At 40.2% G+C, this 27,518-nt stretch overlaps 1 protein-coding gene and 1 long non-coding RNA gene across 4 annotated transcripts in view; one reads left to right on the forward strand and one right to left on the reverse strand.

The window, feature by feature from the left end:
- The window catches only part of LOC140486957 (protein polyglycylase TTLL10-like), a 157,767-nt gene that overhangs the window by 79,063 nt on the left and 51,186 nt on the right, over positions 1-27,518 (forward strand). The window contains exons 5-8 of the mRNA XM_072586216.1: positions 4,149-4,305; positions 9,242-9,360; positions 13,441-13,561; positions 25,786-25,871. Of these exons, the coding sequence (XP_072442317.1) occupies positions 4,149-4,305; positions 9,242-9,360; positions 13,441-13,561; positions 25,786-25,871 (483 nt within the window). The remainder of the gene's footprint in view (positions 1-4,148; positions 4,306-9,241; positions 9,361-13,440; positions 13,562-25,785; positions 25,872-27,518) is intronic.
- Positions 1-27,518, reverse strand: part of LOC140486958 (uncharacterized) — a 106,415-nt gene that overhangs the window by 36,358 nt on the left and 42,539 nt on the right. The gene's annotated exons all lie outside the window — the stretch shown is intronic.

Below are 27,518 nucleotides of genomic sequence, written 5' to 3' on the forward strand. Positions count from 1 at the left end.
GGAGTTGCTGGAGATTGGAGTCGAGAGTGTGGTGCTGGAAAAGTACAGCAGGTCAAGCAGCATCCGAGGAGCAGGAGAATTGACGTTTCGGGCAAAAGCCCTTCATCAGGAATTCCCGATGAAGGGCTGTTGCCTGAAATGTCTATTCTCCTGCTCCTCGGATGCCGCCTGACCTGTTGTGCTTTTCCAGCAATACACCTCCCTACTGCTGCAGTCTACATCCACCATCGCAGCTTTTGATATCACATAAGTATCATCTGCCTGAATCATTGTTGAGTACTTCTTTTGGATTTTGGTTTTGAATGAGTAATGTACTATTGATGATGTAAACATATAGGCGAGTACACTTCAAAAGAGCTTCTTTGGCCTTGTAATGCACTGAAAAGCGCGAGATAAATAAAGCTTACATTTCTATGAACAGGTAAACTAATTGAATGTTTAAGAATATTTCACATATTCAAACACATATCCTTTTGCTTTTCTTTACTTAATCTTCTTTATAGTAAGGAAGTGAATATTGTTGTTTATGGGCATGTTTATGTGAATGGTCAACAGACTCTAAAAGTGTGATCTGACTGCTAATAGAGTTTGTTCAAACTGTGTGAGCTTCATAGATTTTGGCAGCATTGGTTCAAAGGAATAATATCTCTGAAGATGCCCATTACATGAAATAGTAAATACCTGGAAAGGATTTTTAGGAATTCCATCTGGGGCTTCCAATAACTAAACTCTAAAACCTACACAGTCATGGCTTTTGACTTCAGTAGAGCCCCTTTGATTTTATTGTTATTTTATAGAAACAGCTCCTGTTACCTTTCAACTAGGCTCATTGATTTTAATGTGTCGGTGCTTTTGTTTCTTTTACAAGCCACGGTGGCTCAGTGGTTAGCATTGCTGCCTCACAGTACCAGAGTCCCAGATTCGATTCCAGCCTCAGGTCACTGTCTGTGTGGAGTTTGCACGTTCTCCCCGTGTCTGTATGGGTCTCCTCTGGGTGCTCCGGTTTCCTCCCACAGTCTAAAGATGTGCAGGTCAGGTGAACTGGCAATGCTAAATTGCCCATAGGGTTAGGTACATTCGTCAGAGGGAAGTGGGTCACTCTTTGGAGGGATGGAGTGGACTGGTGGGCCGAAGGGCCTGTTTCCACACTGTAGGGAATCTAATTTAATCAAGACCCCAAAATTCAGGCTGGTGTCCATTTTTGACATGTTGAGTTTGCTTTGTTGTGGCTCTAACTATTTTGCTTTTCTGGCAATGCTTGGAAACAAGCTTGTTTGTTTGAGTAACTTCTATAATTTAAGGAAACAATTCTCATGATTTGGTGTAGAGTTGGAGGCAGTGTGATGACAGGTGGTTAGATGGTAAATGCTGGCAGTAGGAAAGATTTATTTGGAGCTGTAGCTTCTTAGTGGAGTTATTTTAAAATACTTATAAGAACACACCACACTTTTCCAAGGATTACAATTTCCATGGTTTGTGGGAAATGGATTGTGTGTGATCCCTGAGCTAAGGCAGAGGTAAGTTATTTCTTGATAAGCAAGATCTCAAATTTGTCATGAGTAGGTAGGAATGTGGTGCAATTGGATCAACCATGATCTTATTAAATGACAGAGCATGCTGTAGGGATGGAGAGTTTAGATCAGAGTGGTGCGGGAAAAACCTTGGAGAGGCCTATTCCTGCTCCTAATTTGAATGCTCATATCAAATCAGGTTAGAACCAGCCTATTAGAAGCTGCAAGTTGAGTAAGCCAGATGTTAGTTATTATCACGGTGTCTGTAGAAGATAGGAACAGGAGTAGATTATTTATTCCTTTGAACCTACTCCACCATTCAAAAATATCATCCAAATCAATACCCTCTGCCTACTTTCCTAAGGTCTATCTCTAACTCCTTCTTGAAAACATTCAATACTTTGACCTCATCTGCTTTCTAAGACAGAGAATTTCACTGGATCACCACACCGTAGGTGAAGAAATTTCTCTTCATCTCAGTCCTAAATGGCCTACCTTGTATCCTTACACTGTGAGCTCTGCTTCTGGATTCCCCAATCATTCTGTGTTTACACTGTTTATCCTGTTAGAATTTTATGACTTTCTATGAGATCATCCTCATTCTTCTGAACTCCAGTGAATACAATCCTAACTAATTCAGTCTCTCTTCATGTATCAGTACTTTCATCCCAGGAATTAGTCTGGTAAAGCTTCATTGCACTGCCTTCATAGCTAGAACATCCTTCCTGAATTAAGGAGACAAAAAAATGCACGCAATATTCTAGGTATGGTCTCACCATGGAAGGCCTTTTCAATTGCAGCAACTCATCCCTGCTCCTGTACTCAGATTCTCTCGTGCTGAAGGCCAACACACCATTTGCCGCCTTCACCACCTGTTTACTTTCAGCAACTGTTGAGCAAGGGCACCCAGGCTTCATTGCATCTCTCCCTTCCCAACCTACCACCATTCAGATAATAATATGCCATCTAACGTCACCTTTATCCACATTGTATTTCATCTACCATGTATTTAATTGCTGATTCAACTTGTTCAAATCACACTGAAGCATCTCTGCATCATCCTCACAGTTTACCTTCACATCCAGCTCTGTCTTCTGCAAACATGGAGATATTACACTTAGTTCCTTCAATCTAGACTATTAAATAACAATGTGATAACTTTTTAGACCAGTACAATAGACAAAAATAAAGCCCACAAAGGGGTTTTAATTAAGGAGGTAAAGTGCAGGTCAGCTGTAACCTAATTAAATGACTGAACAGGTTTGAGGGACTGAATGGCTTGATCCTGCTCATATTTTCCTATGAATGACAGAATTGGACAGTAACCAAGAAAAGTAGTTGTGGGCGGCACGGTGGCACAGTGGTTAGCACTGCTGCCTCACAGCGCCTGAGACCCGGGTTCAATTCCCGCCTCAGGCGACTAACTGTGTGGAGTTTGCACATTGTCCCCGTGTCTGCGTGGGTTTCCTCCGGGTGCTCCGGTTTCCTCCCACAGTCCAAAGATGTGCAGGTCAGGTGAATTGGCCATTTTAAATTGCCCGTAGTGTTAGGTAAGGGGTAGATGTAGGGGCGGGGCGGTGTGGACTTGCTGGGCCGAAGGGCCTGTTTCCACACTGTAAGTAATCTAATCTAATCTAATCTAATCTAGTTACTTCAGATTGTAAAAACAGTTATCTGCACCAAGATTAATCATACAAGAATTGGGTGGAGAGTTCCTTTCAAAATAAAGCTTCTGGTATTAAGGTTTTTTAAGAACTCATTTCTGTCCTGGTGAAGCTGTACTGAAAATACTCCTGACCCAGATTCCCCAAGAAATCTGCAGTTGCCTAGTTTGTCAGGAATGCCCAATCCCTGATCTGCTGCAGAGCTCTCTTTCCACTGAGTGCAGGGGATTACTTCCAGAGGTGCCAGTGTGTCATGGGAATGGTTTATTATGTTAAAGATACTACATAAACATAAGTTGTTGTTGTGGTGTCCTTTTACACCTGCACAACAGACAGTCACTCTGGTTGAATGTCAGACAAGATCTAGTGAAGGTTATTTAAATGGGGCCCTGTCATTTGTACAACAGAGGGTTAATTATATCATTAGTCCAAGAATGCCAACTGACCACTTGAAAAGCACGAGATAGTAGTGACAGCAGATAACATGGAACTGAAGTCCAAGTCTGTGACAGTCACCTTAATCTTACAGGACCATAGGGCTCCTCTTAGATTAGAGAGAGGTGACCGATGGTACTGTAACTTGAGGGTCATCATGTCTTGGATAAGGGATGAGTGAGGTTGAGAATCTAAAGTCTGAAAGGACATAAAGTTATGTCCTCTCTTACCATGTCTTGTGAATAATTATGTTTAATAAAGCTAATTAACATTCACTTCTAAGACTATAAACTTCACATTACTACATTGTTGAAATCGACAAAGCTTCATGTCCCTGCTTGTAGGGCTGCCTCATACACTCCCTGCCCTTTTTGTTATTATCATGTAGTTCATTGCTTAAGGATGAGTTGGGCCAATAATTGCAAGGGGCACGAATGAGCAAAAAATTGGGGAAATGCATTATTAAAAGTGGTCCCACTAACTTTCTAATTTACCTTTTACTCTTTATCCCACTGAATCACCTCTTGGTAAACATTAGGGCCTTCCAATACACAGTCTGAGGCATCAGAAATTGGAAAGCGAACTGGCAGTGCTAATCAGAAACTAGGAGACAAGTCCATTAATGGCAAGCAACAGGAAGAAAATAAAGAGCAAGGCCCTTTCTACTACATTGGAGGCACGAATGGAGTTTCACTGTATGTACCAAAGTAGAGTTTTATTATAAGTTGAAACACTGATTGACAAATCCTGGGTTGATGAGTGAACTGACTACAGTATGTTGTTCAATAGATATCAGTTCATATGATTTCAATTTTTTAACTTTCTTTAACAAACCAATCTCTGTAGTATATTTTATTTTGTAATAGCTGGTTTGTATGTCTGTAACTTGAGTAGAATCCAGTTTTGTCCTCATATGCCAATGCAGATTAAGTGGGCTCAGAGCAGGAACCAGAATTTCTCATTAATATTAGAACAGGGTCAGGGTCCACACCTCTAGCAGTTTATCTCTCACTCTGAAGCACACTTCTCCCAAGTTAGGCCGGACATTCCCCAAGTTACAGATGGCATACTTGAGTAAAAGTTCTTATATCACAACAAATCTAATTATCAAAAAAAAGAATAAATTTATGAACATATTTAAGAATTTTTCTCCATGCCTCAGATATAAAGAATTGAGACTTTTGCCAGTTCCATGAACTTAACCCTGGAACAAGTGGCTCAAAAATTGGGATTTTTGTTCTGGAGTACTGGGTTCCCTCAGAGTTCAGACCAGAAGAGATCAGAATGAATATGGAGGCTGCTGAGTGAAAAGACAGGCAGTACAGATAGTACAGTTTTCAAGTTTTTTTAAGAGATGCAATAAAATAATTAACAATCTCTCCACCTTTCAAATCCCACAACCTCACACATACTCCCTATGCCCCATCCATGCTTTCCCATCCTACCTAATACCCAGTATCAACTGCGCACAACTGTTGTCAACTCTCTGTGGTCCCTTTTTGACTCTATGATACCTTGGTGACAACTCTTGTCAGTCAATGTCTGCTTGACCCTGACACCTACCATGGCAATAGTGAGAACTGCATATTCTGGCGATTAAAGTCAAGGTTAGAGTGGTGCTGGAAAAGCACAGCAGGTCAGGCAGCATCCGAGGAGTAGGAAAATCGACATGTCGGACAGGAGCCCTTCATCAGGAATGAGGTTTATTCCTGATGAAGGGCTCCCGCCCAAAACGTCGATTTTCCTGCTCCTTGGATGCTGCCTGACCTGCTGTGCTTTTTCAGCACCACTCTAATCCTGATACCTATCATGCCAACTCGCACAGTATTCAACATGGCGAGACCTCATGACTCATGCAGAGATGAAATTAAAGTTATCAGTGTTTATTACAGACTTCACAATATTGAAAAGAAAAAAGAACCATAAAAATTGCCATTTACATTCCTCCAACTAGATAAAGTCTGACAGCAACAATCATTTGATTCAAGTTCATCATCTTTTGTAACAACAAGCTTTGGAATGCATTGTCCTACTTCCCATGGTGGTACTACTGTAGAATGCCAATACAAGTGCATGGAGGGAATGATGCACTGTAGAGGGAGCCATTTTAGATGAGACCTTAAACCAAGGCCCCATCAGCCTTCTCAGGTGAATGTACAAAATACTGCTATTTTGAAGAAAAACAAAGGTGTTGCCCTGACAATCCTGGCCAAAATCTACCTTTTAACCAGCACGACTGAAACTGATTTTCTGATTATTGTCACATTGCTGTTTGTAGGAACTCAATGTGCAAGTTAACTGCCACATTTCTGACATTACACTTCAAAAAAATAGTTCAGTGGGTGGAGAAAACCTTGGAATATCCTGATGTTGTGAAAAGTGGGATATAAATTCAAATCATTCTTTTATTCAGCAGCAGTAATGTCTTCATGAATGCTGAGTATTTTAGGAGAAAGTTCAAACAAATACAACGAGTGTACTAACTTATGTCATGTGAAGAAGGTACAACTGGCTGGTCAACCTGAAATTGTTGGTTCCTGTCAATTGTTATGAATAGGATAAGTTTCTCCTTCCCTGTTTGCTTTTTCCTGTTGCTCAAATTATCATACCATTTTCATCTTAGATATTACAGTTGCTCGGTAACATGGAGAGGTAAGTGCAGAAAAACAGTATGTAAAGTCATTCATTTGAAACATATATAAAACATACAATGATATTTAACATAGAAAGTTATTGATTGACTTAGTTTAATAGACCCATACTCCCCTAGGCTATTAAGGGCATGTTAAAGATAAACATTAGGAGCTGAAGTAGACCATTTGACCCCTTGAGACTACGCTTCCACTCAATAAGATTAAGGCTGAACTATCTGTTTGTTTAATTCCACATTTGTACCTACTCTCCAATAACCTTTGATTCCCTTGCTTAGCATGATATGAACATAATGAAACTAACTTACTTGACTCTCTGTGTGGGTTTCTCAGGTGAGGACAGGGGATTATGATCCACAGTCTACAATGTGTGGGTCCATTTCCAGACAAGTATATGAGAAACACAGAGACATAGAAAATAGAGGCAGGAGTAGACCAGTCAGCCAATTGAGCCTACGCTGCCAATCAACATGGCCATGACCAATCTTCTATCTCAATGCCATGTTCCAGCTCTCACCCCATACCCTTGATACCTTGATCTTCTCAAAATCTATTTCTTTCTTAAGTATATTCAGCAAGATCGCCTCCACAGCCATTTGTGTCAAATAACCCCACACATTCAGCACCCTTAGACTGAACAAATTTCTCATCATCTCAGTTCAAAATTGCCTGCTGTGTATCTTGAGATGCCACCCCGCCCTCCCAGTCAGAAGAATCGTCATCCTCGAACCTACTCTGTCCTGCCCTGTCAGAATTTTATACTTTTCAATGAGATCCCCTTTCATTCCTCAAAACTCCAATGAATAACATGCTTCTTTCTTTGTCACTTTAAGTATTTAAAGGGCCCAGCCATTCGGATAATCAGAAAGGTTCTGATTTGGCATAGGAACCAGCTATCATGGGGCCCAGTTTCGATCCTATAAAGAAGGGAACCAGAGAAGAGGTAATGAGCTAGTATCCAGAATTGAGAGTGTGTTGCTGGAAAAGCACAGCAGGTCAGGCAGCATCTGAGGAGCAGCAAAATCAACATTTTGGGCCAGTGCCCTTCATCAGGAATGAGGCTGGGAGTCTCACCTCTCCACCCCCGAGGATCCAGCTTGAAACGTTGATTTCCATGCTCCTCGGATGCTGCCTGACCTGCTGTGCTTTTCCAGTAACACACTCTGAACTTTTATCTCCCACATCTACAGACCTCTCTGTCTCCTAGTATCCAGAATTCCTGAGAGAACGATAACCCAGAATCCAGAAGAAGAGATGGTGATATAGAGGTGCAGGGATCACTGGGAGGAAATCTCTGGCAGAGGCGGCAGGAAGAGGTTCCAGGCAGCTGGGTGATCTATGTGCTTGCTGTGTGTAAGTGGAGCTGAGGAGCTCAGGGGGTACTGGAGGTTCACCAGTGAGTCAGTGTTAGAACAAAGTCTTCAAAGACAGGATGAAACCAGCAAGAGGTGAACAGGTGTTCAGACACTCCATTTTGGAGCAGCATTAGAGGGAGTTCAGAAGCAGAATCTTTGAGATTGAAGAGTAGAAACTCCTCTGGAGGAAAACTGAGTGTTAACAAGATTGCTGTACTCACAGTGATTCCTATGTGGGTTGCTAACAAATGCATGATTCTGGCCTGGGTCATATCTGGCATTTAATCTGGAGGGTACTGTGTTTGATCACTGTTTATTTATTAAATCATATTTACCTCATACTAATATTGGATTTCAGATGGACATTGTAAGCTATTTTACTTTTTAAAAAACTTGATATAATGAAGTTTATGGTTGGTTATTCAAACCTGTGGTATCCCCTGGCTTTATTCTATTAGTAAGGAATTTGGATCAGTCCAGTTCATCCACTTAAAGCAAAAAGTTACTAATCCATAACTGCATCATATCCAAACTTCGGGTTCTTGTCTGGAATTGTAACAGACATACTAGTGGAAATTGCAGGGTCTGTGTGTCCAATCTTACAATCTTCCTTAGACACAGAGATGGTGCCAGAGGATTGTTGTATTACAAATGTCACACACCTTTTTGAAAAAGGGGAAAGGGATAAGCCTGGCAACAACAGTACTGAAAGCTGAATATCAGTGGTGGATGTAGCGATTGTGGAGCAGGAGTGTGAGACATCCTGTCACTATAAGAGCTGGCTTTGAGGGAGCTGCATCAATGTCAAGGACTATTCGTCTCAGAACATAGGGTGACTTGGTGATGGGATACTAGCCTCTGTGGAGTTAATATTGTGGGTAAACTTTTGGTCAGCATATTCCAGGTCAAAATTGAAAGGATGGAAGGACATTCAGTGGTAACTATGAAAAGGGAAACATTAGAAAGGAAAGTCTTTACTAGGTTGTGTGGAAAGAGCAGAGGTAAGAAACTAACTGGATAGCTGTTTCAGAGGCAGAAGCAATATTGACAGATTGGTCTCCTGGTGTACTGTATTCTGTGATCATTGTGGATGATAAGTAGACAAGTTAATTTGAGCTTCAGAATGATTTTAACAAAAACAATTTCTCACAAATTGAGCCAGAAAATTAGACAAATGAGTTCTTGACTTGCCAGGCCGACTTCCTACATATCAGGAAGATGTCATTATATAAGTTTCAATTATCTTTTTACCTGACTTGTTTGCCTACCCAGTAGAAAAGACAATCGCAATGATTACATTTAAATTAAATATAGAAAACGTAACCATGATGAAAACTTTGCAAAACTACATGTATATGCATCAAATGTCAGAAAGCTTTTGATTAACTTTAATCTTCAGTCTTATGTCGGAGATGAACCAAGTAGAGGAACAAATGTGACCAACAGTGTAACTCTAAACTGAATAGCTATCATCAATTGAATTGATGTAGTATAAAAAAGAGCTTGGGGTTCAGAGAATGGTCTGAATTGGCATAAGGAGAATGGGATTCCATTTGTTTTAGTTAATCTCTCATCTAGGTAAAAGGGTATCTATATAAACACAACATTTTGTCATTTTAACACAGTATTGTCAGCTTCTGTGAGAGCAAGGGATGGAATCGAATATTGGACAACACCCGACAAGACTACTTATTGAAATGGACTGAAGTTTACATACCATCCAACCATCAATACTTTCACGAAGGTAGAAAGGGCTTTTAGAGTAGCCCAGATCCATAAGTGTCTTAATTATTCTGTAACTAAGTCATCCCATATAGAGGCCCTAGGACTTCAGTAATATAATAGAATGTATTTCATTTGGCTAGATTGAACTGGGAATACAGTTGGTAGCCCTTAGTGAATGAGACTGTGGAAATACTAATGGGGAATTAGGTATTGGCAGAGGAGTTGAATAAATCCTTGTATCAGTCTTCATGGGTAGAGGACATTTATAGTATTCCAAAATACTAAATATTCAAGGAGCTAAAGGTGGGGTGGAAAATGACAATAACTATCAATAGACAAAAAAGTACTAGGGAAACTAGGCTAATAAATTCCTTGAATCTGATAGATTGTACCTAGGAGTTTAAAGCGAGTAACTATGGAGATAGTTGTTGCAGTGTCAATTTCCTAAATTAATCTAGTCCCATTTGCCAGCATTTGACCCATATCCCTATAAATCTTTCCTATTCAAATACCCAACCAGATGCCTTTTAAGGGGGGGGGGGGGGGGGGGCACAGTGGCTCAGTGGTTAGCACTGCTGCCTCACAGCACCAGGGACCTGGGTTCAATTCCCCACCTTGGGCACCTGCTCCAGTTTCCTCCCACAATCCAAAAGATGTGCAGTTCAGTTGAATTGGCCATGCTAACTTGCCTGTAGTGTTAGTTGCATTAGTCAGGGGTAAATATAGGGTCAGGGGTGGGTTACTGTTCAGAGGGTCGGTGTGGACTTGTTGTGCCAAAGGGCCTGTTTCCCTACTGTTGGGAATCTAAACTAAAAAATGTCGAAGCCTCTACCACTTAATCTGACAGCTCATTCTATACACACACCATCCTTTGCTTGAAAAAGTGGTCCCTTTATATCTTTCACCTCTCACCTTAAACCTGTGCCCTCGAATTTTGGACTCCCCTACCCATGGTTATAATCATCTAAGAATCTTCAGGTTCTGGAAAATTCCAGAGAATTGGAAAATTGCTAATGCTACCCCATCATTCAAAAAGGGAGGGAAACAAAATCAGGTAACTGTTGGCCAATTAATTTAATGTCTTAATTGGGAAAATGTTAAACAGGTTAAACAAAGGATTTAACAAAGTATTTAGAAACAGATAATATAACCTAGAGAGTCAACATGACTTCATGAAGTGGAGATCTTGCCCGCCAAATTTCTTTTAGAGTTCTTTGAGAATGTAACAAGCAGAATAGGTAAAGGGCTTTCCAAATGACATTCAGTAAGGAACTAGACATAAAGCTACTGACTATAGTAAGATTCCATGGTGTTTGGGATAATATATGAGCATGGATTGATGATTGACTAACTAATAGAAGACAGAGGCCATAAGTTTCGGATGAGGAACATGTCATTTAGAGAAGATGTGAGAAATAAAAACCACCAGAGGATGGTAGAAATATGGAATATGCTGTCTGGGAGAGTGATGGAGTCATGTACTCTTGCAACTTTTAAGAAGCATTTAGATGAGCACTTAAATACCTTGGCATAGTATGCTATAGAAAGGGCAGGTAAATGGGATTAGTGTAGTTTGGTGTTTGTTGATTGGCACAGGTATGGTGGATTGAAGGGCCAATTCTATGTTGTATGACTCTATGAGATTTGGAACAAAGGGGGTATTTTCAGAATGGCAGCCTGTTAATAATGAAGTACCACAGGATCCATTGTTATGGCCACAATTATTTACGACATATTAATGACTTGGATGATGAATGTAATGTCATCAAATTTGTGGATAACACAAAATTAGTTAGGGAAGGCAAGTTATAAGGATGATACCAAGAGTCTACTGAAAGACATAGACAGATTGAGTGAGTGAGTCAAGATTTGAAAGATGGTATATAATAAGGAAAAATGTGAGGTTATGCATTTTGGCGGGAGGAATAGAAGAGCTGAACATTATTAAAATGATGAAAGACTGCAAACATCTGCAGATTCAATCATCTTTGTCCCTGAAACACAAAAGGCTTATATCCAAGTTCAGCAGGTCATAGGAAAGGAAAGTGAACTCTTGACCCTTATTTCAAGAGAATAAAATGTAAAATAGGAGCATCTTTTAAAAAACTCTACCAATGAGACCATACCTGGAATATTGTGAACAGTTTTGGTCCTCTTACCTAAGGAAAGATATACAAGTATTGGAGCCAATCCAGAGAAAATTTAAGTAGGTTGATTCTAAGTATGGAGGTATTTTCTGATAAGGAGAGGTTGAGTCCATTGTGCCTATACTCATTGGAATTTAGAAGAATGAGAGGAGACCTTATTGAATCATATAAGAGTCTTTGGGGCTTGACAGGGTAGATGGGATCAGGTTGTTTTGGAAGTCCCTTCTGGGAGTGTCTAGGACCAGAGGGCATAGGCTCTGAGTAAGGAGTCGGCCATTTAAGCCAGAGGTGAGGAGGACTTTATTCTATCGGAAGGTTGTGAATCTGTGGAATTGTTTACCACAGAGGATTGCAGACATTGGATCTTTATATATTCAAGGATGAGATAGACAGAGTTTTATTCAGTCAGGTGATCAATGCTTACAGGGATAAGACAGGAAAATGGTAGGCTTATCAGGTTGGCTATTGAATGGCAAGTGTGACTCAATGAACCAAATGACCTACTTCTACTCCTATGTCTTACAGTCTTATTTATTTGGAGGGAACTGGAGAGTGTTTGTTCTTCATTTTGTTGTGGTCTAGGGAATTGCATCTAATAGCTTTTGTTGTAAGATAGTGAAGCCTTTATCTGTTAGGGTGTGTTAACTTTTATTGGAAGGAGTGGAAAATAAGATGAAGGATCTTGCTGTAATTGTATATCGGACTTTTGATTGAAGTCATATCTGAAATATTATGGACAGCTTTGGTTGCCTTATCTAAGGAAGAATATATTTGACTGCGGGTGTGTACAACAAAGGTTCACTAGACTAATGGTTGTGAAAAGGAGTTGCATTATGAGGAGAGATTGAATAGAAAATGCCTATGGAGTTCAGAAGAATGAGAGATAACATAATTGACACGTATAAAAATCATAGAGGTTTGACAGAGTGGAGGTTGGTTCCCACTGGTGAGAGAAATTATAACCAGGAATCATTCATTTAGGACTGAGATAAGTACAATTTTTTATACTCAGAAGGTTGTAAATCTTTGGAATTCTTTATCCCAAAGAGCTCTGAATGTCATTTTTAAAGTATATTCAAAACTGCAATTAATAGAATGATGGATGCTAATTTGATGTTAAAGGTAGTGAAGTAAAAAATTGGCCATGGTATTATTGACTGGTGGAACAGTGTCCAAGGAGCCAAGTGGCCTCTTCCAGTTGTTTTCTTATGCCCTTAATAATGTTTCTGAATGACAAGTATCTGCATATAGTTAAGTAGTTGATAATTCTTTTGTTGAATTTCTGTGCTTGTCAAGGGGCATATATTTAATGTCAGCATCAAGTATTTCTAAGTAACATGTAGCATATTTAGATGCAGAGCAAAGCTCTATTTATCACTTTTTTGATAAATTCAGACGATATTTTGACAGGTTACAATAACATTTGCATTTATATGGCATCTTTAGCATAGAGATAATTCCAAAATGATTCACAGAGGCAAAATGGATGCCTGACTGAAGAAGGATGTTAGAGATGGGGTCAAAGATTTGGGTCTAAGGAGCATCAGAGAAAAAAAAGGTAGAGAGTGTTATGGAAAGAACTCTATATTGGAGCCTAGAGGTTGAAGAGATTAAAACACAAAATGAACATATAATGTAGAATCTTTGGAGTGTAGCACTGAGAATTGGAGTGATGGACAGATACAACATGGTTTAGATAGGTTATGGACAGCAAATATTTTAGCCATGTTAAGTCTATGATTACCCGATCTGTTAGTTATCAGTTAACATTAAAACTGGGGTGACAGAAGGCTAACGGTATATTAGGTTGCTACTATGTGGAATTTCTGTAATACTACAGAAAGTAGATGTGGATACAAAAACCAAATACATTAATTACTTTAAAGGATTAGTGTTGTGTCATTGATGAGCTTTGAAAATACTTAGGTTTTTGATTTATGTTATTTTAAAAGGTAAACAGATGTTAAACCAGATCCCAAACAACAAGGTTCTAACCACCAAGTTTGGCCTCTGCTCTTCCCTCAAGGACAATGAACGTATAATGAATAAATATGGCAGGATCATGTTTTCAAAGTAAGTGTACTTGTTGCTTGCATTTTCTTACAAGTCTTTGTTTTTGGGAGTTTTGCTTGACTTATATTATAATTTTTAGGTAATTGATTCTTGTCCACCATATTTTAATTGGCCATACTGTTTTGATAAATCACAATATGTTTAGACTACAAATTAACTTGAGCTGTTTATGTTCCTTGACCTCAACATTTTCTTGAATAAGTTGAAATGAAATACAACCATACCAGTCTTAATATTAAAATGAAATTCCTGCCCAGATTTGCTGTGAGCTCACAAAATTTCAATTCTACTCAAGTGGAAGCTTGTGCATGGAGCATAATGAACAGAGATAATGACTAGAGGTTGCGTCTTGGCTTCCTGTCTCCAGTGCCTGTGAAACACCTTCAGTGATGGTGACTCAAAACTGTCCCGTGAGTTTCAGTTTCTTTTAATGAGTTACAAAATAAGTGCCTATTGTGCAACTAAGTATCATAAACATTGCAGCTTTATACACCTTTTTATACACCTGCGTATGCAGAAAACCGACAAACACTGACCAAATACTTAACTACACCAGCAACCATCCCAACACACACAAACGAAGCTGTATCAGAACACTATTCCAACAAGCCACCTCACACTGCAGCACAGACGAACTTCGGAAAACAGAGGAGAACCACCTATACAACGTATTCAAGAACAGATACTCAAAAAATATAGTGCGCAAATTCCTCAAGAACAAACCACGACAAGCAGACCAAACACAGCCAGAAACCCTAAGCACCTTACCACACATCAAAGAAGTTTCAGAAATGACAGCCAAACTACTAAGACCCCACGGAATCCTAGTAACTCACAAACCCACCAACACACTCAAACAAAAACTAATAAACTTAAAAGACCCAGTACAACCATGGACAAAACCAACGTCACCTACAAAATTCCATGCAAGGACTGCCACAAACACTATGTAGGACAAACAGGAAGAAAGTTAGCCACCAGGATACACGAACACCAGCTAGCCACAAAAAGACACGACCCTCTCTCCCTCGTAGCCCTATACACGGATGAAGAAAACCACCATTTCGACTGGGACTACACATCTATCCTGGGACAGGCTAAGCAAAGACATGCCAGAGAATTCCTAGAGGCCTGGCATCAATGCCATAAACAAACACATAGATCTAGATGCCATCTATCAACCCCTCAGAAAATGAACAGGAAATGACATCACCACAAATGCCAGGAACCCCATCCAGGAGAAAGATATAAATAGAAAACAGGAGACAAGAGCTTCGCTTCACTTGGAGGTCGCCACTGATGATGTTACCTAGCCAGGTAATGAAACGTCTGGATACCAAACATACAGCTCAGTGAGCAAACCTACACCCTAAACCTCAACCTGAGCTACAAACCTTCACAAACCTTACATACACCTTCTTGTCTCATCTTTTCTACAATTGTTATGTTTAGAGCCTTTCTTTAATCAACTTATTTCATATTTCTGCTCAATTTAGTAACTTGCTCTTTATTGGAAAGATGTTGTGAAACTTGAACGGGTTCAGAAAAGTTTTACAAGGATGTTGCCAGGGTTGGAGGATTTGAGCTATATGGAGAGATTGAATAGGCTAGGGCTGTTTTCCCTGGAGTGTCGGAGGTTAAGGGGTGACCTTATAGAGGTTTATAAAATCATGAGGGGCATAGATAGGATAAATAGACCAAGTTTTTTCCCAGTGGTGTGGGAGGCCAGAACTAGAGGGCATAGGTTAGGGTGAGAGGAGAAAGATATAAAAGAGACCTAAGGGGCAACTTTTTCACTCAGAGGGTGGTACGTATATGGAATGAGCTGTCAGAGAAAGTGGTGGATGCTAGTACAATTGCAACATTTAAAAGGCATCTGGATAGGTATATGGATAGCAAGGGTTTGGAGGGATATGGGCCAGGTGCTGGCAGGTGGAATTAGATTGGGTTGGGATATCTGGTCAGCATGATCGAGTTGGACCGAAAGGTCTGTTTCCATGCTGTACATCTCTATGACTGTAGTAAGTTCCATGACTCCTTCCCAGGAAGATGGTTTCAATGTCTGTTGCTATTTGCCCCTCCCCTAGTGACACTACTCTACTAATCCTGCAGGTTCCTGACAAAAAAACTTGGTAACAAAATGTTGATAGTTTGGCATTCTCAGGAGTGAAGGGGAAGAAACAAAGTCTTACTGAGGATAATGTTAAAAATTAATCAGTAGGTGGCTGGTAAAATTTGTGCCAAATAATGCCCATCTCCAATAAGAGAGAATTTAGCCATTTCACCTTGATTTTCAAGGTGTGGTCATCACCAAATCCCATACCATCAGCATCCTGAGGTTTGCATTGACCAGAAACTAACCCAAGTAGCCAGAAAAATGCAATGGCAGCTGTGTGTGCTATGTGTAAGATACACTGTAGCAACTCACCACGATTCTTTTGACAGTGTATTTGAGTCCCTTGCTCTTCTTCAACCTTTGTAAGCAGGACAGGGAGTGGGGGACATCAGGGTTCCATAACCAGGGCCCTGGCTCCACCTGGTCCTGAGCACTGTGGCACAAGCCCCTATGAGCCCTGGGGCCTGGTTATGGAACACTGATGTACCCCCACTCCCTCTGGCCCTGTTCTTGTAAGTCTTCCTCCAAACCACACATCACCCTGACCTCAAACTATATCACTGTTCCTTCACTGTTTCTGGATAATCCTGGAACTGTCTTCCTAACAGCACTATCGGGCTACCCATATCATTGGACTGCACTAATTCAAGAAAGCATCTCACTATTGGCTTCGCAAGGGTAATGTGGGGTAGACAATAAATAGTGGGCTTGCCAGTGTTGTTCACATCCATGAAGGTATAGAAGAGAATCTTTTCTGTCGGGCAGCTGATGAAATGGTGGAACTAAGGCTTTTCATTAGGTATTAATGAATATTTTGATCTATTGTTAAAATGTAACACTGAAAGTTGTCAGTAAAATGTAGACAGGAGTAATCAATTGTCCAGACAACTTATCCTGTTTAGGGTGTAGCTTTGCTCGCTGAGCTGTAGGTTTGGTATCCAGATGTTTCATTACCTGGCTAGGTAACATCATCAGTGGCGACCTCCAAGTGAAGCGAAGCTGTTGTCTCCTTCTTTCTATTTATATGTTTGTCCTGGATGGGGTCCCTGGGGTTTGTGGTGATGTCATTTCCTGTTCCCCAAAACCCCAGGAACCCTTCTCACTATTATTCAATGTTGTTTCACTTGAAGTTTCACTTTTCAAGAACTCAACTAAAACATTAAGCAAAGGATTGGCCAATCAGGAGAGCAGACTGGATTTTGTTCCTTTTTGCTTCTGTTTAACTTCTTGAAATAAAAAGGGTAGCTGTGGCTATTTGAGAGTAAACTGGAGTTTTTCACTTCCTAACATCAAGAATAAACTGGATAAGAATCCTTGAACTAGATCCCCACATTACAAAAGAACTTGCACTTGCTCCTCATAACAAGAAACAGCTGCCAGGTGACAAGAAGCTGCTCAGCGAAAGGTGAAAGTGCTCAGTGTCACCCACGCATTCACCACTTTTACCATGATGTTAATCCCCCAGCGTGGGAAATGATTCCTGTTTTTCATTGAAACAGGATCTTGTATTATTTCTGCTTTTCAGAAGAATAAAATCATCTGATAATATTTCAAATTACTGGTTTATTATTTAAAATTATTTTGTTTCAAATTATTTTATTGTATATCTGATCTTTAAATGTGCATCAACACAAACTATGCAGCGTGGTTTATGTTTTGTTCCTGGAGCTGGGTGACAATAACAAGCGTCAGACTGATTGCCCCACCTTGTTGCCTGAGAAGGTGCTGGTGGCTGACATTTCCTGAATATCTACAGACAAGCGTGTGCCCAAGATAGATGATAAAAGAACAGCTCCAAATCTTCAAATTAGGATGGAAACATTGATCCTTTTGCCCTCCCAGAGACTAGAGAGCAGAAGATGCTCTTGAAGTAACCTTGGCAAGTTAGTGCATTGCATCTTGTAGATTGTACAGGTAGCAGTTGCAATGAATTGTGAGTGGAAGAGGTAGACTTTGAATCATGGAACATATCTGCAGGAACACACATTGATCAAAATGCCTTGCTATAGATGATTGGCTTTGCCAGACCATTTTATTTATTGTGCTGCTGAATTAATCGGTTCTATAGCTGCTCAGAACAGAATTTAAAATCATTACAAAAGTTTAGGTATTTCTAGCAACAGGTAAAACTATAATTGAAAATGTGTTATTTACCAGGTGCCTAATCATTTGAATGCAAATTACAACATTATCAGGATTGGCCTGGAGTCTTATTGATACATTGGGAACTTTTTTGAACTTGGGTTTGATGTAAAATGTCCAATATTAACTCAGCCAAATATTATACACTTCTGCCGAATTTCAAATCAAAATGATAATCAGGAAAGAGTTATAAATGGGTGGTAACCCTAACCCTAACCCTAACCCTAGGAAAAGTCAGTATCATTCTCAAAATGGAAGGTGGTTTAACATATTTATTATTAAAATGATAATATAATGTAAATAAACATGTACATTTTTTAATAAACATTATATTGATTAAGGTTCTCCATCACAAAACTGCCATTCTTCTCTTCAAATCACAATGAAATTATAAAATTCAAGTTCCCTCACAATATTGGAAATAGTTATACAATCAACTTTCATTTTCTAAACAGCAAATAATTTTTAAAAATTGCTCAAGAAGAAATACACAAAAAAAGTCAACTTCTGGCATTTACCTATTCGATTATTGAAAGGAGGCTGATAGTTAGAGCCCCTGTCAAAGTTGGGATGGAAAACAACATGGACGTTTTTTTTAATCCAAACTTGGCACCACACAGGCAGCTGATTGAGACCACCTTGAAATTGAGTGGCTGCTCTCATTAACATTTTATGCCTGTCATGCCTCCATGGGCAGTTTGTTCATTTGAAGAGGGGATTGCCCCCGGCAGCCTGAAGTTAGATGCTGACAAGGGGCAATTTGGAGCAGGCATTGAAGATGGGGGATGTTCCTGCTGTTCATTTCACAGGAGGTATTTGTGAATACTTGATTTAAAAAAATCTGACCTATAATCGGTGTGGTATAATAAGAAATGAATGTGTCAATGATGATGATGTAGATGATGATACTGTTTGGGCAGTCATATTGGGACATTGGTTAGGCCATTTTTGGAATATTGTGTGCAATTCTGGTCTCCCTCCTATAGGAAGGATGTTGTGAAACTTGAAAGGGTTCAGAAAAGATTGACAAGGATTTTGCCAGGGTTGGAGGGTTTGAGCTATTGAGAAAGGCTGAACAGGCTGGGGCTGTTTTCCCTGGAGCGTCAGAAGCTGAGGGGTGACCTTATAGAGGTTTATAAAATCATGAGAGGCGTGGATAGGGTAAATGGACAAGGTCTTTTCCCTTACTTGTCCAGAACTAGAGGGCAGAGGTTTGGTTTGAGAGGAGAAAGATTTAGATTAGATTCTCTACAGTGTAGAAACAGGTCCTTCGGCCCAACAAGTCCACAGCACCCCTTCGAAGAGAAATCCACTCCCCTATCCTATATTTACCCCTGACTAATGCACCTAACACTGTGGGCAATTTAGCATGGCTAATTCACCTGACCTGTACATCTTTGGATTGAGGGAGGAAACCCATGCAGACACAGGGAGAATACTGCAAATTCCACACAGACAGGCGGGAATTGAACCCAGGACCCTGGTGCTGTGAGGTAACAGTGCTAACCACTGAGCCACTGTGCCACCTCACCAATTAGAGGATTTAAAAGGGGCAACTTTTTAATGCAGAGGGTGGTGCATGTATGGAATGAGCTGCTAGAGGAGGTGGTAGAGGCTGATACAATTACAACATTTAAAAGGCATGTGGATGGACATATGAATAGGAAGGGTTTAGAGGGATATGGACCAAGTACTAGCAAGTGGGACTAGATTCGTTTATGATATCTGGTCAGCATGATCGAGTTGGACTTAAGTGTCTGTTTCTGTACATCTATGTGACTCTCAAACTCTATGTGATTGGGATTTGACAAGAAGAATGGAAGTATTGTGACAGAGAACCTTAATCAGTATAATGCGTATCATAATGTTAGGAAAGAATTTATAGGACTTACTGAGAGGGATGGTGAGTCACGTTTAGATTAATAGGAAATGGAGTTGTAGTAGATTAGAGAAGCAATACCCTAACGAGATAGAACAGCTTCAAAGACTGCAGTCCAGGTATCCAAAAATGATGAGAGGATAAAATCCAAAAGGAGCAGGGATGTACAGTTGTGTCTATATGAGTATCACAATCCTTGCATCTAACTGCAGCAGCATAAAACTTGTTTGCTTTGGTATTCGCACAAATTGGCAGTTGCTGAACCAGCAAATAACTGAGAGATGATCTTCCAAAGGTTTCAGCCTCCTCATTTGCGTTTTTATATCTGACTTTATCAACCACTGAGGATGGCTGAGCAAAGAGACCTGGGAGTGCACGTTCATAGTTCCTTGGAAGTGGAGTCACAGGTAGGTAGGATAGTGAAGAAGGCATTTGGTATGCTTTCCTTTATTGGTCAGTGCATTGAGTATAGGAGTTGGGAGGTCATGTTGCAGCTGTACAGGACCTTGGTTCGGCCACATTTGGAATACTGTGTGCAATTCTGGTCTCGCTGCTATAGGAAGGATGTTGTGAAACTTGAAAGGGTTCAGAAAAGATTTACGAGGATGTTGCCAGGGTTCAAGGGTTTAAGCTATAAGGAGAGGTTGAATAGGCTGGGGCTGTTTTCGCTGGAGCGTCTGAACTGAGAGGTGACCTTCTGGAGGTTTACAAAATCATGAGGGTCATGGATAGGATAAATAGACAAGGTCTTTTCCCCAGGGTGAGGGTAAGAGTCCAAAACTAGAGGGCATATGCTTAAGGTGAGAGGGGAAAGATATAAAAGGAACCTAAGGGGTAACTTTTTCTTGCAGAGGATGGTGCGTGTGTGGAATGAACTGCCAGAGGAAGTGGTGGGGACTGGTATAATTACAACTTTGAAAAGGCACCTGGATGGATATATGAATAGGAAGGGTTTAGAAGGAGATGGGCCTGGTGCTGGCAAATGGGATTAGATTAATTTAGGAGATCTGGTTGGCATGGACCAAAGGATCTGTTTCTGTGCTGTACATCTCTATGATTCTATGACTTTGACATACTCTGACCTCTTCTGGGCTTTAATGGTGATTGCATGTTGTCATTGTACTTTTGCTTTACCTGTAAAACAAGGTCAATTCTTAGCCCAATGACTGGAAATAGTGCTTGAAAGGAACCTGGCCAAGTCGATGACTGCTCCAATGAGCAATGCTACAAAGTGTATAGTGAGGTGAGTTCAGGTATAGAAAAGGAAGCTGTAGGAGTATTCATTTCTGGTTGAGTCAACATAAGGCAACTACATGCCTCAAATAAAAGTATTGGCAGAGACCAGGAAGTGAAATGCTTGGTGATTTTCCCCTTATTCTGACTGCAGTTTCGAAAAGTCCTGAGAAAAGGAAAGCTCTAAAAGAGAATATATTTTAGAATTGTAGGTGATTATCATTCAGTGCATCCTCTGTTTTGTACTTGCACAGAATGGTTGTAACACAGAAGGAAGCATTTGGCCCAGCAGAATATGTTTTTTTGTGTATCTTAGTGTTTCTTTATGGTGGATCTGGGATCTTTAGCTGCTTTACCCAGTACTTGGTCTTATATAATCCTATTTTTAAGAAATAATTTGAATGGAACAAATCAAAATACAAGAAGGCAACTTGAATCGAGACAGAACTAAACAGCAAATCTTTCAGTGAACTGGAGCAATGAATTGCAAGAGGCTTCCAGCCTCACTAGTTACTGTTCTGTTACTTCTAGTAATGGTCTTTTCAATCCTCATACCAGTGCAAGCATGAAGATACAACAAATACTTTAAACAATGATTTAAAAAGTAGACACTAATGAACTGTTAAGGTCCCTGCTAAGGGTGGGGAAGTGGGGTGTGGTGGTCCGGTGATCTTTGGAACTCAACACACATTATTAAGCTTCCAGAAAGTTCTGAACCTTCTAGTTGAATGGGCATGCATCAACAGCACTCCTTCCATGAGATTCAGATCAGACATTGTTCAAAGCCTACCCCAAAACATAGAGGCAAAGGGCTTGTAGATCCAGGTTTGCGATGTAACAAAGGAAAACTGATACAAATGGCTACCCGCAAATTTAAGGCTGAAATACCACCATTTACCTTCAGTGATCATTAAGCACGTGACTGGAACTGGTTCTGAGATACTGAGCGCCTTTTATCCCAAAACTCACAAGAGAGTTTTGAAGAATAACACCGACGGGATATCAACTGAAGAGCAAGGCTGTGCGACCTCTGGCTTCTCAGAGGGGAGAGGCTTAAACATCTTTTAAAAAGCCTTCCAGTCTGATTCCAAAGCTGTAAGTTTATCTGTAAAGAAAATGGACCTTCTGATACAACAGCCATAAGTGGCTGTCCATTTGATCTGCTGAATGTTTTTCTCTTTGAATGAACTCCACAGTTAATCCACACGTCTGAACATATCTGAAATACATGTCAAGAATAGGAAAATGTTACCTCCTTCACTGGACTTTCAAAGACATGTGAACGGCTATCAATTATTTAATCAAATCTTTATTGACTGGGCGGTGTGTGTGACTGCTGTAGCGCTTTCAGGGTGAGTGTGTGAATAAATAACGCCATGGAGGTCAGCTGCTGGTAATTTTAATTTGAGCATACATTAACTGGGATTTAGAAACACACATTTATCTTTTCAAACATAAACCACACTGAGTACAACAGTAGGGAAGGAACTGGTTGTTTCCGTTCATCCCTCCTCCTGTGTTTTTGGCAAAATTAACAAGCTTGAAATAATTAAGCTCTATTTAGTGAATATTAGTTTAAAACAGTTGTTAGGTTAATATGCACACATGCTGCATCCCTTTGGATTACATTAATTTATGGTAGCGAATACTCTCCTTTAACTTTACTTCTTCTCTTGAAGGCACTATTCTGTGCAAGAGCACAATTTTATAATTATCAGTGGAGTGACTCCACGGCATCTCATGCATCCGGTCATTCTGTGTGGGTAAGGTACATATACGGGGACTAATCCTACAACCCACTGAATCCAAAGCATCACTGTATTCTTCATGCTATTCTAGAAATGTACAAAAAGCAGGCCATTTAGACCTTCAAGTCAATTCCCACTATTCCATAAGATCATGGCTGCTGTAGGATCTGGTTCAACCTTGGCTCCATATCCATTAATACCTTTGATTCACAGAAACCTATCTATCTTAGATATGAAATCAGCAATTGATCCAGCATAAACGATAAGAGTTCCATCCTTCCTACCATGTTAATGTATATCCTAGCTTCATTCCTGAAAGGTTGGGTACTTATTTTTAATCTGCTTAGGTTTTGTAGTTCTTGATTCCCCAACCAGTGGAAACAATTTCTACACACTTTATCAGTTCTCCTTATCTCCTTAACTTCATAATTAAACCCTCAAAGTCCTGGTATCATTCTAGCTACCCTAGTCTTCACTGCCTCTAAAACCAGTATATTCTGTCAAAGGAACGGTGGGGGTAATTTAATTTCCAAATACACTGATGGTCAGGCATCTGTAACAACATGAGGATATTGTCTTTCCCTTTGATATTATATTGAGAGCAAAGCTGCTTCCATAGGTGTTTCTATTTTGTTTTCAATTGGCCTTGGATAGTGGAAGGGCAGGTAAATATGATCTACGTAACAGAGGTGCTCTGTAGTTGATGTTGGTCTTTATTCTTTCAAGGGTGTGAATGTTATTGGGAAGGCCAGTAATTATCAACCATCCCTAATTGCCCTTGAACTAAATGGCCTGCTCAGCCTTTGCAGAGAGCAGTTAAGTATCAATCACATTTCTATGAGTCTGGACTCACATCTTGTCCCAGATAAGTTAAAGACAGCAGATTTCCTTCCCTAATAAACATTAGTGAACCAGATAGGTTTTCTCAATCATCAATTATAGTTTTCTGGCTACCATTCTTGAGAGAAACGTTTGAGGATTCTGGGACTATACTCGGTGGAGTTTAGAAGGATGAGGGGGATCTGATTGAAACTTATAGAATACTGAATGGCCTGGACAGAATGGACGTTGGGAAGACATTTCCGTTAGCAGAAGAGATAAGGACCCGAGGGCACAGTCTTAGAGTGAAGGCAAGACCCTTTAGAATGGAGATAAGGAGAACCTTCTTTAGCCAGAGAATAAAGAACCTGTGGAATTCATTGCCACAGAGGCTGTGAAGGCCAGTTCACTGAGTATATTTAAAATAGAGATAGATAAGTTCGGGATTGCCAAGGCAATCAAAAGGTTTTGGGGAGAAAGTGGGAAAATGGGGTTGAAAAACCTATCAGTTATGATTAAATGGCAGAGCAGACTTGGTGGGCCGAATGGCCTAATTTCTAATCCTGTGTCTTATGGTCTTATAGTCTAATGGTCTTATTTATTAATTGTTTTTAAGTTCCATCAACTGCCATGATGGAATTTTGAACTCGTCTTCCAGAGCATTACCTAGACTTTGGTGTAATAATCCTATGACATTATCATCTCTTGATAATGCTTTGAACAGTCATTTTGTGTGCGATACTCTGCTCTGTGTTGAGTATATTCCACTGTTGTTTAGAGTGAGTTTAACAGCTTCTGTTTTCGCTGTTGCTGTGTCTTTTGCTGTACCTACTTGTAGCAAAATGAAAAATGAGTCAGTGCTGTTGCTTTGTGTCTTAGACTTCTATTCCAATCTTGGCTCAGCTGTTGTTTTGCCTAAACCTGCAGAGTTGTTTTTAATGCAACAGTCCCTAGTTAACCATTCTACCTATTGCCTGAAGATGACAACATGGAAGTTCCAGGAATGAGAGAATAGAGGTTCTGTAAATTTATAAAATCTACATAGTCATAGAGTCATAGAGATGTACAGCATGGAAACAGACCCTTCGGTCCAACCTGTCCATGCTGACCAGACATCCCAACCCAATCTAAACCCACCTGCCAGCACCCAGCCCCCATATCCCTACAAACCCTTCCTATTCATATACTCATCCAAATGCCTCTTAAATGTTGCAATTGTACCAGTCTCCACCACTTCCTATGGCAGCTCATTCCATACATGTACCACCCTCCGCGTGAAAAAGTTGCCCCTTAGGTCTCTTTTATATCTTTCCCCTCTCACCCTAAACCTATGCCCTCTAGTTCTGGACTCCCACACCACTGGGAAAAGACTTTGTCTATTTATCCTATCAATGCCCCTCATAATTTTGTAAACCTCTATAAGGTCACCCCTCAGCTTCCAACGCTCCAGGGAAAACAGCGCCAGCCTTTTCAGCCTCTCCCTTTAGCTCAAATCCTCCAACCCTGGCAACATCCTTATAAATCTTTTCTGAACCATTTCAAGTTTCACAACATCTTTCCGATAGGAAGTAGATCAGAATTGCACGCAATATTCCAACAGTGGCCCAACCAATGTCGTGTACAGCCGCAACATGACCTCCCAACTCCTGTACTCAATACTCTGACCAATAAAGGAAAGCACACCAAACACCTTCTTCACTACATGATTGATTGTGCATGCTTTTCTTTGAGTGCTCAAATGAATAAATCTCCTTCAGTGGTAAGCTTGAAATGGAGATGTAGTTAATAAAGTTCTGAATCTCAGCTGGTACAAAAACTTTTCTCAGCTACCACAGGCTAGGGAAGGGGAAGAATCAGCTCAGGCAGCTACTAAGCTATTCATTGATACTTGCTACAAAATTTGTGTGCATTTTGTGACAGAAGGAGAACCCTGTGGCAAAATCCAATGGTAAAATGAGATCAGCATGAAGTTCTTATAACTATGCAGCAGAGAAGGAGGCCTTGAAGTCCAATGTGGTGATATGGAGTTTTTCAAAGAGCTGATGAATTGATTCTATTCTCCTGCTGTTTGCCCATTGAAGTGTAGATCCAATTTTGAGCATTACTTTTGAATCTGCTACCTATTTCTAATGTGGACTTCCAATTTCTGTAAAGCATTTTAGTACAATGAGCCAAAAACATACCTGTTGCTCACATACAATAGAGATTCTCTTGACAATTACCCATTGTACTGGAAAAAAAATTGAGAAGATTTTGCTCTTCATGTGTTATGCTCTATATTTTTAAGATTCATGAAACTGGATGAATTTTATCCTGAAACATATCGTATGGATCTAAAAAGTGAACGCTATGCTTTCCATCGAGTCTTCCGAGGTAAGATTCTTCCTCATTTTAAACTGGTGTTCCTTCTTTCCCTTTACAGAACTTTCTATTCCATGGCATTGGGACCCCCAACACCAAATTCCTGCCACTATTTAATATGGTGTCAAATTTGATTGAGTTGGCTTATTTGGTCATTTACTGTACTACTTTGCTTGGCTGTCTCCTTGGCATTCAGAATGAGCAATGATAAATTATTATACACTTAAGATTATGAACTGGTTCCTCCAAATGTCCAGTCCTTCCAACTGATTATAAAAAGGTAATCGCCATCATTTAATGTGGCATCTTCCCTGATGGTAACTGTTGAAACCTTGTACTGTTTGCCATGTCTACCAGTTTGGGAAATTGGATAAGGGCTGTTTGTAAAGAATGTGTACAGAATTAAACTGTTCTAGTGACTATGTATATATAAGATTTTTATGAATAAAGAATAAAGTATTTTGCTGCACCAGTTCAGTTTTGCCTTCACTTTTTCTTGGGCTTATCTTGTGATTAATAGTGCAGTATACACCCTGTCCAGTCTCTTAAGACTATACTGATATTTTGAAAATTAAACATTATCTCGATATACTGTTCATAAGACACAAAATGCAATAGAAATTTAATTTTGCTGCCTTATACCTAGTTTAGGATTCTTAAAATGACTTGAGCTGCCTTGAGCATGCTCCACTCAGGTATATCAGACGTGGCTATGCTCTTGTTAGCTGTCGCCATCAAGAAAATGAGCATTTTTGTTTTCAGTTTGATGTGTTGCTGGGAAGAGAGGAGATGCCCTTGCTCTTACATTCTCATAATTCTGAAGCATTACTTCTCAATTTCAACTGGCCAATGAGCTACTTGGCTCACCTGATGTTATGCTAATCCATGTAGATCACAGTATTAGAGTCATAAAGATGTACAGCATGGAAACAGACCCTTCGGGCCAATTCGTCCATGCTGACCAGATATCTCAAGCTAATCTAGTTCCACCTGCCAGCACCTGGTCCATATCCCTCTAAACCTTTCCAATTCATATACCCATCCAGATGCCATTTAAATGTTGCAATTGTACCAGCCTCCACCACTTCCTCTGGCAGTTCATTCCATACACTTGCCACCATCTGCGTGAAAAAGTTGCCCCGTAGGTCCCCTCTCACCATAAATCTATGCCGTCTAGTTCTGGACTCCCACACCCCAGGGAAAAGACCTTGTCTATTTACCCCTTCCATGCCCCTCATAATTTTGTAAATCTCTATAAGGTCACCCCTCAGCCTCCAATGCTCCAGGGAAAAAAGCCCCAGCCTGTTCAGCCTCTCCCCATAGCTCAAATCCTCCAACCCTGGCAACATCCTTGTAAATATTTTCTGAACCTTTTCAAGTTTCACAACATCCTTTCAGTAGGAAGGAGACCAGAATTGCATGCAATATTCCAAAAGTGGCCTAACCAATGTCCTGTACAGCTGCAGCATGACCTCCCAACTCCTGTACTGAGTACTCTGACCAATAAAGAAAAGCATACCAAATGCCTATCTACCTGCAACTGTACTTCCAAGGAGCTATGAACCTGCACTCCAAGGATTCTTTGTTCAGCAACACTCCCGACAGTGTATAAGTCCTGCTCTGATTTGCTTTCCCAAAATGTAGCACCTCGCATTTATC

The sequence above is a fragment of the Chiloscyllium punctatum genome, chromosome 16 (assembly GCF_047496795.1).
Source record: "Chiloscyllium punctatum isolate Juve2018m chromosome 16, sChiPun1.3, whole genome shotgun sequence".
Classification (NCBI taxonomy): Eukaryota; Metazoa; Chordata; class Chondrichthyes; order Orectolobiformes; family Hemiscylliidae; genus Chiloscyllium; species Chiloscyllium punctatum.